A 13,765-nucleotide genomic window follows, 5' to 3' on the forward strand; every position below is an offset into this window, starting at 1 on the left:
CAGTAGCGACAGCTGGTTGTTGAACCAGCCGGACTTTTTTTCCCGGATGCGGACTTTGCGTTTTGGTGCTACTAAGTCGGCTGACTGTAGCAGAGCTGCATTTATGGCATCCAGTGTATCTGAGGCTGCTAACTGAGGATGAATAGCCACAATTCGGTTTCCCAGGGTAGATTTGAAGAGTTCCGAGTGGAGCTTCTTCTGAGATCTAGCCCAGTGTATTGTCACCGGCTTGGGTGCTTTTATAACTGGTGGAATTTTGGAAATTGTGAAACTAATTGCATGGTGGTCTGTCCATGGCAAAGGTTCATTTCCCAAAATGTTTATTTTCAGATTTTGTCTGAAAATTAGGTCGAGTGTGTGACCTGAAGCATGCGTGGGTCCGCATATAAGTTGCTGTAGTCCTAACCCTTCCAGGTGATCGATGCAGGCATCCGCAATGGGATCCTGTGAGGAGTTGGCCCACAGATTGAAGTCCCCGAGCAGCAAAAGATGTTTGCTGTTAAGGGTATAAGTGGATATGAACTCCGTTAATGATGGTAGGAGCTGCGATTTTGGCCCAGGTGGCCTATAGCAGAGGAGAATGTGAACAGTCTCCTGGGAGTTAGTTTGAAGTTGAAGAGTAAGGGTTTCCATAAATGGAAGAGGATTTTGAAGGACCGGCTTAGTGATTGCAATATGAAACTTATGAATCACCGCAAGGCCTCCTCCTCTTTGCCCTATTCTGTTTTCCGTTAAGATGCGATAATTTTCTGGCACCAATTCTCCGAGAATGGTGTTGCAGTCGTCTGAAAGCCAGCTTTCTGTAATAAAGAGGCAGTCTAGATCGTTTTGTAGTAAGAAATCGTGGATTTCTGATCGGTGTTTTACTGCCGATCTTGTGTTAATCAAAGCACATGATATGTGCTTGAGCTGTGTTGAATGGTTGAAATTTTTGATGGTCGATCGTCGATCGAATCTCAAAAGTTGATCTATTTTTAAGGCCTTTTTGGTGACGGCTGGTAATACTGTTGCGAATTGTCTCAGACCCCAAATAGTTTCTGCAGAGTATCGCATTTTAACCATTGTTGCCAGTCACCGGGGAGGGGGGTGCAGGTGTTTGCGTGATAATTGAGAGAAGATTCGCTGAATCCTCACTCTTGGCTTTTGGTCCAGAGGAAGGCAAAAAAAACCCTGGCCGTGCTGGCCAATGTGCTGCGGCAGGGAAAAAAATTCCTTCCTGACCCCTGAAAGGCGATCGGATCAATCCCTGGATCAAACACTGTTAGATTGTGGAGGGGAAAAAGGGGGGATGCGGGGTGTCACTGTTGCTGGGGTGTACCAAGATGGCCGCCAGACAAAACACAGGACCCAGGCTTGGGGGGGCTGTCAGCTGGGTAAAAAGCTGATTGTGCCGATCTGGTTGCTGATCGGGGGATGGTGGGGTCCTTCAGGGATGCTGGGGAATAGTCCTGAGAAATCTGCACTGTTTGGTGGCGTGTGCAGGGTGTATGGTCGGCGCGCCGGTAGGCCGCGGCTGAAGCCGCGGACTTTCCTAAGGCGCGGCGGCCGCGAAAAGGACTAGGCTGGCGCGGGCGTGTAAAAAACGCCAAAATACGCCGAAAATTCACCCAGGGGGGGTGGCTGGGGGCCACCACAATCGTGGGTGGCCGTACGGGCGGCGATGCCGAGAGAAAGCGGGGCAGAGAGCCGCAGTGAGGGGCCTGTGTGACGGCTGTCCTGAGAAGGACGGCCGTCAATGGTTCCCCAGGATGGCAGGCCCTGAGAGACAGGGTCTTACCTGCGGAGAAGAGGGAGTCCACGGGGAGAGAGGAGCTGGTTCCTGGTTCCTGGGAGCTGCGGTTTACCTCGTGCAGCACAAGGTATGCAGAGCCTGCCTAGCTTCTGACTGCCAGGTCCGGGTGAGAGCAGGCTCGTGCGGAAGGTCCGGAGCGCCCTACTCCACCACTGACACTGACTGACTGACTGACTGACTGTGACTGAGCTGGGTATGGGTTAAGCTTGTTACTATCGGGCCCCTTACAGGTGTAATGCAACAAAAAAAAAAAAAACGGGAGGGGGGCCGGCCGGGCCTGTAAGGGGCCCTGGGGACCATTGGGCCCTTTACAGGCGTAATGCAAAAAATAAATAAAACAATAAAAAAAAAAAAGGGAGGGGGCCAGCCGGGCCCCTGGGGACCATCGGGCCCCTTTCAGGTGTAGTGCCTGTACCCCCCTGATGGCGGCCCTGGTTGGAGGTGCGTTGGCATACCATTCAAAATGTGTAAGTAAGTGTATTTCTATTTAAAGCCCATAGAACCCATACCAAAACACTTTTATTTACACTCCTCTGTTGATTCCACGGCATTTCCCCAAAATGTCTCAGTTTTTTTGGAAATTTGAGGGAAACCTCTAATGTCACTCCCAGCAGCTCCTCTCCTCCAGTAATCTGATATATTTGTGTTTTCATATCTGGTATCTATTTCCACAGAGCAAATACAAAGAGCAGGGGGAGAACATCAAGCACAGATATACCTCCACTGCTGAGCTGCCTGAACTCCTGCAAGCAAAACTCAATGCGCTGAACATTAGCGAGGCAAGTACCTCAATATTTTTTTTTTTTATCAAAAGGAACTTTATTGAGAAATCAATAATAGAGAAACAGTACAGAATTCCATATCGATACATATTATGCTGATGCACCTTGCATTTGGTATACAGCACCATCGGCACATAATCATATTACATCCGCATAAGATTCAGCAACAATGGAATACACTAGGTCACAGAGTAACTGAAACAACCAAGGCCCCTGGTGGGAGGACCCAGCCCATTCACTACCGCAGCCTATTTACATAAGTAAACGAAGTACCTCACTCTAATTGGTGAGCACATAGGCCATGGTAGCAATATTTTATGGCAGGGGTGGCAGATTGGCCCTTTTACCTTTGTAGCCCACCCTGACCCCCAAAGGCATATGGGAAACTTCAGAGGCAGGCTTGGTTAGAACTTCACCTCAAAGTGTAGCCCTTGGCATAGTGAATCAATGTCAGGCACTTTTCAGAGAAAACAAGAAGAGAAGGTTAGGGCACAGAACAAACTCCTGGGAGAGAAGGTTAGGGCGCAGGACACCTAATACTGTGGCAGACTCCAGAAGGTGGACAAAGAGTACTTACAGCCTTCCAGTTCCCAGATAGAAAACCCTTTAAGTGGATGGTTTTGCTACCGGCCCATCTGGAAGAGGTCACCACGCTTTAGTTGAGGACTAAACATCTTCCCTGGATCCCACTTAGGTTGAAGTTCTTCCATGGCTCTACGAGCCCCCTTGCTTAACATTATAGGCCTCAAATCCAGCCCGCTGTCCTGTCACATGGTCACCCTCTACGGGCAGCAAGCCTAAGAAGATCAGGCAAACAACTGCATCCCTCCCCTAGGCAGGAGGCCTTACTGACTCCCCAAGGCCACTCCTGAATGTCAATACCTTCTCCCTGCCTGCTACTTTGGCAATTTATTTTCCTGGCCAACAACTAGGAGGTTCAAGTGTTTATATTGCAACCTCCCATACTACTGCCAGGGATATTAGCAGGGCCATGGCTGAATCAGTGAAAAAAAAACAAGCTTACTTACCGACCAGCTTGCAGACAACCAATTAAACCTGTCTAACAGTATGCGTTAAAAACAGGGGTTTAGTCCGCACTCATTTGCAAATGCATGCGTAAGCCACAGAGCCTCGCCACAGCACCCTGGTATCTGTGGTACCAAACGCTAACTAATGAGTGTCCAACAGTGGAGGCACATGCATTGTGATGAATAGGTGAAGGCAGGTGGATGGAAGGGGAGCCCACCCCTTCTTAACCTCCCTGGCGGTATGATTCTTTCAGATCTTTGGTGCTGAAAGCGGTACAATTGTTTTCCATGGAAATTTGGCGTTTTATATTGTAGGCCTGTAATTCTTAGGAATAACTCACTTAAATCTGTCCAAACAAGAGTCTAGTAGACATCCTGGGTATGAAAGTTTAAAACACAAAATCATAAATTATAATATAATAAATAACTATAAATAATAACAAATAATATAATAATAATAATTATTCAATGTAATTAAATCAAAAACACTGAAATGTGCTCAGTTGCAGAATTGTCGCTGCCATTACTTTCAGTGTTTGATGATGAATTTCCCCACAAATCGCTATCACTCAATTCTGCAAGTGATTCTAATTTATTATCGCTGTTTTCTAGCTGCTCTAAACTTTTGACATAAAGGGACACTTTTTGGTTGCTATGGACAATCTCCAGTTTCCAGGCAGTAAAAAATATGTATTTATAATATAAAAGTGCATGCAGGTCACTGGACAGACCTCTGCAATTCTCCCGGGCATGCTGTCAGTCAACTTCTGGGCCACATCCTGACTGATGGAAGCCCATTCTTCCATAATCAATGTTTGGAGTTTGTCAGAATTTGTTGTTTTTTTTGTTCACCTGCCTCTTGATTGACCACAAGTTCTCAATGGGATTAAGGTCTGGGGAGTTTCCTGGCCATGGACCCAAAATGTTGATGTTTTGTTCCTACGGGAAAAACTACGGGCGTCTACAAAATAGGGCATAGTTTTATGGCATTTTTATTAATATTTTGTTTTACTAGTAGTGGCGGCGATCTGCGATTTTTATCGGTACTGCGACATTATGGTGGACACATCGGACACTTTTGACAAAATTTTGGGACCATTGTCATTTTTACAGCGAACAGTGCTATAAAAATGCACTGATTACTGTGAAAATGTCACTGGCAGGGAATGGGTTAACATTTGGGGGCAATCAAGGGGTTAATTATGTTCCCTAAAGTGTGTTCTAACTGAAGGGGGGGTGGGACTGACTACAGGAAATGACAGATCGCTGTTCATAGTTTGTATGAACATACGACCAATCATTTCTCCCCCTGTCACGAGCGATCGCGGGTGCCCGGCGGTGATCGCTCCCGCCGACACTCGCATTGGCAAGGGGGGCGACCGCCTCCTGCGGCATGCGCGTGCCCCTAGTGGCCACAGAGCGACGTCACGTTATATTACTTGAGTAAAACTGCGGCGGGCGGTTGGCAATTTTTTTTTTAAATCGGATCATTTTTATTGCTGTTGCAAGGAATGTAAACATCCCTTGTGACAGTAATAGTCAGTGACAGGTATTCTTTATGGAGGAATCTGGGGTCTATAAGAACCCAAATCCCTGCTTTGCACTTAAAAGTATTCAAAACGCCAAAATCAGCATTTTGGAGTACTAGGGATTTTTTTTAAATCGGCGCCATTGGCAGCCGAGTAAACTGGAAGTGATGTCATGTTCTTTTATTTTCTATTTTGTTCTGTTTTACTCTATTATATTCTATTCTTTTATTTTCTTTTATATTCTTTTCTATTCCTTTAATTTCTATTAAATTTTATTCTCTTTGGAAATTGGAAAACTATTCGAATTTGAAAACAAAATGTTTTTGAATTTGAAAAATATTCTAATCGATTCTAATACGATTTTTTTGTCTGATTTTTATTTTTTTTTCAGTTTTTTCACATTTGTTTAAATTTGGTACTTTTGTAAAATTTCAATTCGGAACGAAACAAACTGCACATGTCTCTGAACCAAGGATCAGGTTAACAGAACCACAAAACAAGTTGCCAATGGCAGCTTCCTTGGGCCAGATTCACAAAAGAGATACGACGGCGTTTCTCCTGATACGCTGTCGTATCTCTGTTTCTATCTATGCGACTGATTCATAGAATCAGTTACGCATAGATATCCCTAAGATCCGACAGGTGTAATTGTTTTACACTGTCGGATCTTAGGATGCAGTACTGCGGCCGCCGCTGGGGGGAGTTCGCGTCGTAAACCAGCGTCGGGTATGCAAATTAGGAGTTACGGCGGATCCACAACGGATTTTCGCGTTCACTACGTCGCTGCTAGTCTAGTTTCCCGTCGCAAAGTTAGTCGTTTTTTTTGGTGCCCTAACTTTAGTCAGCAAGTGTATTGCTGTCTAAAGTATGGGCGTCGTTCCGCGTCGAAATTTAAAATTTAACGTCGTTTGCGTAAGCCGTCCGGGAATACGGAAGTACGCTACGCGCGTCGCCGTTCTAAAAAAAATTACGTCACTTCGCGCAAAGCACGGCGGGAGTTAGGAAACGGAGCATGCGCAGTAGGTCCGGCGCGGGCGCGCGCCTAATTTAAATGTTAGCCGCCCATTCGATTTGGCCCGCCTTGCGCCGGACGCATTTATGATACACCGCCGCAAGTTTCCAGGTAAGTGCTTTGTGGATCGAGCACTAAACCTGAAAACTTACGGCGGTGTAACTTAAATGGCTTAAGTTTCCAAAGGCGCAATTGTACGTGAATCTGGCCCCTTGTTCCTATGTTGACAGGTCCCCTTTAATCACAGCCATTTTTTTCTTAGCGGGAGAAGGACTGCAGAGTGAATTCACATTTAATTACATCAAATTGTTTATTTCTCCATCAGACACGCTACAAGGAGTCATGGATCCGTCAGAGGGACGGAGGATACAAGCTGAAGCTGGACGCCCTCCCCTTCCAGGCTGCAAAGGCATCTGGGGAAATAATTAGTGAAGTGAGTTTTCCTTATACATTATGCATCCCAGGGTGAGATAAATCAGCAATCTCTAGACTCCCTGTATAGCATTAAAGTTAAACAAGTGAACAAAAATCCCTCTAGGTCTGCTCTCTGCTGTGAAAGAACTTACTGCAAAATACTCACCTGCTTCTGTTCTGTAGATACAGAGACAGAGGGCCAGATTCTCATACTTTTGCGGCGGGCGTAGCGTAAGCCATTTACACTACGCCGCCGCAACTTACTGGAGCAAGTGCCGTATTCCTCAAGCACTTGCTCCGTAGTTTGCGGCGGCGTAGTGTAAAAGGCCCGGCGTATCCCCGCGTAAGGGGGCGGCTTGTATTTAAATTATGCTGATCGAACTGCGCATGCGCCGGGCTTAAAATAGCCCAGTGCGCATGCTCCAGTTCTCGACGGAAAACGTCAATGACGCCGACGTGTGCGTCATTGACGTAAAGTCGTATTCAAGAACGACTTAGGAAAACGACGTACCCGACGGGAAAAGACGACGCGGACCCAACGCCATACTTAACATGGCATACGGCAGACTGGCGTAAGGTTACCCCTCATATAGCAGGGGTAACCTTACGCTTACACAAACGACGTAAGCGACGGCTACGCAAATCAAATTCGTTCGGGAATCGGCGTATCAGGCTCATTTGCATAAACAAATGAGACCTGAACTTAAACGCCACCTAGCGGCCGGCGGCGAATTAAATTTAAGATCCGACAGTGTAAGTCACTTACACCTGTCGGATCTTGGCCGTATCTATGCATCTAGGAATCACTCGCATAGATACCCGGGGCCAAAAAACAGAGATACAACGGTGTTTCCTGAGTTACACCATCGTAACTCTGCTGAGAATCTGGCCCAGACTATTCTACTGCTGAAATGCTGAGTATCTGCTGATCACATGATCAGTCCTGAAGGGGGGGGCACTGCAAATTCCGACAAGAAAAGTCTGATGTGAGCTTTTGAACGGAAATTCCGACCCTGTGAATGCTCCATCGGACTTTTGCTGTTGGAAAATCCGATCATCTGTAGCAATTCAGACGCGCAAAATTCCGACGCATGCTCGGAAACAATTTGACACATGCTCGGAAGCATTGAACTTAATTTTCTTAACTCGTCGTAGTGTTGTACGTCACCGCGTTCCTGAAGGTCGAGAGTTCAGAGAACTTTTGTGTTACCGTGTGTATGCAAGCCAAGTTTGAGTGGAATTCCATTGGAAAAACCATCCAAGGTTTTTCTGATGGAAAAAAACGATCGTGTGTACGCGACATTAGTCTGTAGGGTTCATTATTGAGTTGACCCACCCTGTGCAGCTATAACAGCTTCAGCTCTTCTGGGAAGGCTGCCCACAAGGTTTAGGAGTGTGTCTATGGGGATGTTTGACCATTCTTCCATAAGCCCATTTGTGAGGTCAGGGCAGCACTGATGTTGGACCAGAAGGCCTGACTCGCAGTCTCCACTCTGATTCATCTCAAAGAGGTATCTATCAGGTGGAGGTCAGGACTCTGTACAGGACAGTCAAGTTTCTCCACCCCAAACTCGCTCATCCATGTCTTTATGAACCTTGCTCCAAAGGGTCCATAGCCCTGCCTTGGACATTACATCAAGGAACAGCCTACCAGTGGAGTGTCATCTGCTGGGGGAACTGGGGATCAGGTAAATTAAAGTGCAAAATCTCTCCCCTAGACTAAACAAGCAAATAACCATTGCAGTGCCGGTGAATGGTCATTTTTACATTTCATGGGCTTTATGAAATGTATTTAGTGATCTGTGTTCTGATTTGTTTTTTCAGTATAAATATAAGGCGGATTTTGAAAAGTCTAAAGGAAAGGTGATCAATCTTCGGAGACTGGAAGATGACCTGAACCTCTCACACTCTGTCCATGCCTCTTCTCTGCTCAGTGAGGTAAGTCACCCCACTTCTCTGGCCACCTTCCAACATCATCTGCCTATTCAAGAAGGGGGTCCTATAGGATGGGGAGGGTCGATGGTACATGGTCAAGGCCAAGTCTCAAAAGATATCAACAAAGGCCTGGGGAATGCCCAGGAAAGAACCAAGCCTACTTACCGACCAGCTCGCAGACAACCAATTAACCTGTCTAACAGTATGCGTTAAAAACAGGGGTTTTGTCCGCACACATTTGCAAACGCATGCGTGAGCCACAGAGCCACGTCACGGCACCCTGGAGTCTGTGGTCCTAACACTAAACTATGAGGCCCAGATTCTCAAAGGGCTTACGACAGCGCAGCGCCATGTACGCCGTCGTAAGTCCTAATCTGGCCCGTCGTATCTATGCGACTGATTCTTAGAATCAGTTACGCATAGATATCTATTAGATCCGACAGGCGTAAGTCTCTTACGCCGTCGGATATTAACTGCAATTTTTTTTTTGGCCCGCTAGGTGGCGCTTCCGTCGATTTCCCCGTTGAGTATGCAAATTAGCTAGATACGCGAATTCCCGAACGTACGCACGGCCGACGCAGTAAAGTTACGACGTTTGCGTTAGGCTTTTCCCAGGGTAAAGTTGCCCCTGGCTCTATGAGGCGCAACCAATGTTAAGTATGGCTGTCGTTCCCGCTATGAAATTTGAAAAGTTACGTCGTTTGCGTAAGTCATCCGTGAATGGGGCTGGACGCCATTTACGTTCACGTCGAAACCAATGACGTCCTTGCGACGTCATTTGGAGCAATGCACCCTGGGATATTTTACGGACGGCGCATGCGCAGTTCGTTCGGCACGGGAACGCGCTTTATTTAAATGCTACACGCCACCTACCCGCCGAATTTGAATTCCGCCGGGTGATTTACGTTACGCCGCTGCAACTTTACACGTAAGTGCTTTGTGAATAAAGCACTTGCCTGAAAAACTTGCGGGGCGTAACGTAAATCAGATACGTTACGCCCGCCCATTTTTACGCAAATCTAAGAGAATCTGGGCCTGAGTGTCCCTACAATGGAGGCACATGCATTCTGATGGATAGATGAGGACAGGTGGACTGAAGGGCAGCCCATCCCTTCTTAAAGGTACAGGAGCACACCAGACGCCATGCATGTAGCACAATGGCTGCAAAGGTGCTGGTGCACTGCTGGACCAATACAAACACCAAAGGTGAAACAGACATGTCCACCGCCCTCATCTATAGCTGGCCATAGCAGTAAACAGCATTGAAAGGCTGAAACAGATATCAACAAAGGCCTGGGGAATGCCCAGGAAAAACCAAGTCTCAAAAGATACCTCAGCTAAGCCAAGGTGTCTGTTTCTCCATCGTAAAGTAAATCCAAGGCAAAACAGGTTTTACTCTTATTGTTACCCTGTTTAGAAGATTGGTATAAGTTCTAAGTCACTTCGATGAGAGCTTATGCAGGGCTGAGAATTCTTTACCCACCCCCAATGGGCAACTGGCCACTCTGTCACTGACTGATGCATTGTGGGGGTAAGTCACATGTTCCCCATACTGAGGAGTACTGCATATTACCCTTTTGCTGGCATTTAGGTGAACCTATTTCTTTCTCGTAATGGGTCAGACACAGGTTCACTTTAGGGGAAGGACAACACTATTTAGAACAGTGGTTCTCAACCTTCTAGTACTGTGACCCCTTGATAACATTTCCCAAGTTGTGGGGACCCCTAACGGTAAAATAATTTTTGTAGCATGATTTGTCAGCACCCAAGGCAAGACAAGTAATTTGCGCCCCTAACCCACAGACATTTATCGCTAACTGAGTCCTTTTTAATGGCAACTATAATCACGGGTAGTGTTACTCACTGTGTCTCCGGCTTCACTGTGTCTCTGACTTTGTAGTGTCGTAGCAGTGACACCTATGCCGAAATCAGGAGATAGGGTCTCCTCCAGCGCCTCCCACTTTACTTTCCTCTCCAGTTAGCTGACCTCTAGTCTTTGCCCCGCAGCCATGCCGTGAACTGAATGAGCACCTGTGAAGAGGCTGAGTGGGTGGCCGCGGGCTCCAGGGACAGCCCAGCTGGGCGGCCACAGGATCCAGGGATAGTCCTGGGAGAGTGCTGTGGGCTTCAGGAACAGCCCAGGATTCGGTGACCCCTGGCAAATCATTATTCGACCCCCGATGGGGTCCCGACTCCCAGGTTGAGAACCACTGATTTAGAAGCTGAAGTTATTTACACATTGTTACACCTGTCACAAGGGGTGGGCAGGAGGGAGAGAAGCCCTGGGTGCAGTGGTAGGACCAGATCAGTGATTGTCAACAAGTGGGCCACAGCTTCATGTCGGTTCTGAAAGCTACTCTTTTCTGCTCTTTGGACTACTAGTGAATTTCATCACACTAGTGACCCCCACTCTGAGCTCTCTCCCTCTTCTAAGCCAGCCTAAGGTTCCACTCCTCCTACCTATCAGCTTGTAGAACACTCCCACTGAAAACCTGATTTCAGATACCATGTACCAACTCCATATATGTGAACACTTCACTAATATACTAACATTAGGGGGAAATCTGTAAACTGAATGCTTCCTGTATGATACAGAGAGTCACAAGGACTGTTTGGTCTAGGCAATGTCTTAAAGAGTGCCTCAGCTCAGTCAAGCTTCTTCCCAAAAACCTCTGAATTGTGACTCTGCACTGCCATATCTCCACACAGGTTCAGTACAAGAAAGGCTTCGAGAAGAGCTGCTCTCAGTTCCACTTACCAATGGACATGGTGAATCTGGTGCACGCTAAGAAGGCCCAAGCTTTGGTCAGCGATCAGGATTACAGGCACCTGCTCCACCATTACACGACGATGTCTGACGACCTGCGGCTGCTGACTGCTAAGAGAGCCTACGAGCTGCAGAGCGAGGTATGTTTACAGCAACTGTGATTAAACAAATTGAGTAAAATATTAAACGTCTTTACCTCCTGCCTAGAGAAATCAGATGACTTGATTTTGAAGCAAATTTATTTGCCAAAATTTTGTCAGAATTTGATCTCTAATTTTAGGCTTTCAAATTACCATTACAAAAGTGTAAGGCCTCGTACACACGACCGAGAATCTCGTCGTAAATGAAACGTTGTTTTCCGCGACGAGTTTCTTGTCAGGCTTGTCGAGAATTTTGTCAAGCTTTCTTTGCATACACACTGTCAAGACAAAATCTCGTCGTTCTCAAACGTGGAGACGTACAACACGTACGACCAGTGTTGCTCATCTTACTTTAAAAAAGTAATTAGTTACAGTTACAAATTACTTCTCCGAAAAAGTAATTGCGTTAGTGACTAAGGGCCAGATTCACGTAGAATCGCGGCGGCGTAACGTATCCTAGATACGTTACACCGCCGCAATTTTTCATCGCAAGTGCCTGATTCACCAAGCACTTGTGATGAAAACTACGCAGGCGGCCTCCGGCGCAAGGCGGGCCAATTCAAATGGGCGTGTGCCATTTAAATTAGGCGAGCTCACGCGTGCGCATGCTCCGTTTCTTAACTCCCGCCGTGCTTTGCGCGCCGTGACGTCATGTTTTTGAACGGTGACGCACGTAGCGTACTTTTGTATACCCGGACGGCTTGCGCAAACAACGTTAAATTTTGAATTTCGACGCGGGAACGACGGCCATACTTTAGACAGCAATACACTTGCTGACTAAAGTTAGGGCACCAAAAAAAACTAACTAACTTTGCGACGGGAAACTAGACTAGCGGCGACGTAGCGAACGCGAAAAACCGTTGTGGATCCGCCGTAACTCCTAATTTGCATACCCGACGCTGGTTTACGACGCAAACTCCCCCCAGCGGCGGCCGCGGTACTGCATCCTAAGATCCAACAGTGTAAAACAATTACACCTGTCGGATCTTAGGGATATCTATGCGTATGAATCAGTCGCATAGATATAAACAGAGATACGACGGCGTATCAGGAGAAACGCCGTCGTATCTCATTTGTGAATCTGGCCCTCAGTTACTACATTGAAAAAGTAATTAGTTACTCAGCAAAGTAACTGTGACTTTTTTTTTATAGTCTACAATGCAATTACGTTCTATAAGTTATAGAACGTAATTGCATTGTAGAATAGCCCAGCAATACTGTACAATATCATCACACTCCACCTCCACATGCCCAGCAATACTGTACAATATCATCACACTCCACCTCCACATGCCCGGCAGCAATACTGTACAATATCATCACACTCCACCTCCACATGCCCAGCAATACTGTACAATATCATCACACTCCACCTCCACATGCCCAGCAATACTGTGCAATGTCATCACACTCCACCTCCACATGCCCAGCAATACTGTACAATATCATCACACTCCACCTCCACATGCCCAGCAATACTGTACAATATCATCACACTCCACCTCCACATGCCCAGCAATACTGTGCAATGTCATCACACTCCACCTCCACATGCCCAGGCACTTTTCAGTCTGTTACAGAGTGACTAATGTATCTCCATTACGAACGCTACTTTTACCGAAGGTGCCCACCTGTCTCAAACTTTATTCTGAGCATGCGCAGGTTTCTAAGCATACACACGAACGTGTTTCTCGTCGTAAACCAGCCCGACGAGAAACACGACGAGGAAATTGAGACTCCCGACGAGAAAAAAGAGAACATGTTCTCTTTTTTTCTCGTCGAGATCCACAACAGTTTTCTCGACGAAAAACATACACACGACCGTTTTCCTTGGCAAAAAAGCTCTGCCAGCTTTTTTCTTGATGGATTTTGTCGAGGAAAACGGTTGTGTGTACGAGGCCTCAGAGCATGAAGCACTCCTGCCTGTGAGGCCCTGTAAACAAACTAATGTGATTTTCGAGAACATGCTGTTATAGGGGTCACTTGACTTTGTTTATAAACAAGGGTTAGGGTCAGTGGCGGCTGGTGCTCAGAATTTTTGGGGGGCGCAAACAACCGCAGAGAACAGGCTGTAGTCTACTCTCTGCTGACGTCACCAATGTCAGTCCAGGCTTCGCGTCATCACGACAATGGAAGTCAGGAGCCGCCAGGTGCCTGGACTGACACCCCGCTCAGGTCATCACTGAGAGCCTGAACCGGCCACCACATCCACAGCTCAGCACTCCAGTGAGCAAGAAGGGTGCAGAGCGGAGAACTGCTGATTGACAGTCACCAGCTCTCTGCTCGGGGAGCTGTTAGAACCGAGTGATCGGCGATGTTCGATCGCTCGGTTCTCAGTGCAGAGGCGCAGAGGGACAGATGCAGCA

The 13,765-nt window shown here is 46.9% G+C and overlaps 1 protein-coding gene across 1 annotated transcript in view; it reads left to right on the plus strand.

Moving 5' to 3' along the window:
• LOC120946832 (nebulin related anchoring protein) overlaps positions 1 to 13,765 on the plus strand; it is a 170,777-nt gene that overhangs the window by 122,300 nt on the left and 34,712 nt on the right. Inside the window, exons 27-30 of the mRNA XM_040361581.1 lie at positions 2,467 to 2,571; positions 6,469 to 6,576; positions 8,382 to 8,495; positions 11,202 to 11,399. Of these exons, the coding sequence (XP_040217515.1) occupies positions 2,467 to 2,571; positions 6,469 to 6,576; positions 8,382 to 8,495; positions 11,202 to 11,399 (525 nt within the window). The remainder of the gene's footprint in view (positions 1 to 2,466; positions 2,572 to 6,468; positions 6,577 to 8,381; positions 8,496 to 11,201; positions 11,400 to 13,765) is intronic.

The sequence above is a fragment of the Rana temporaria genome, chromosome 8 (assembly GCF_905171775.1).
Source record: "Rana temporaria chromosome 8, aRanTem1.1, whole genome shotgun sequence".
Taxonomy (NCBI): domain Eukaryota; kingdom Metazoa; phylum Chordata; class Amphibia; order Anura; family Ranidae; genus Rana; species Rana temporaria.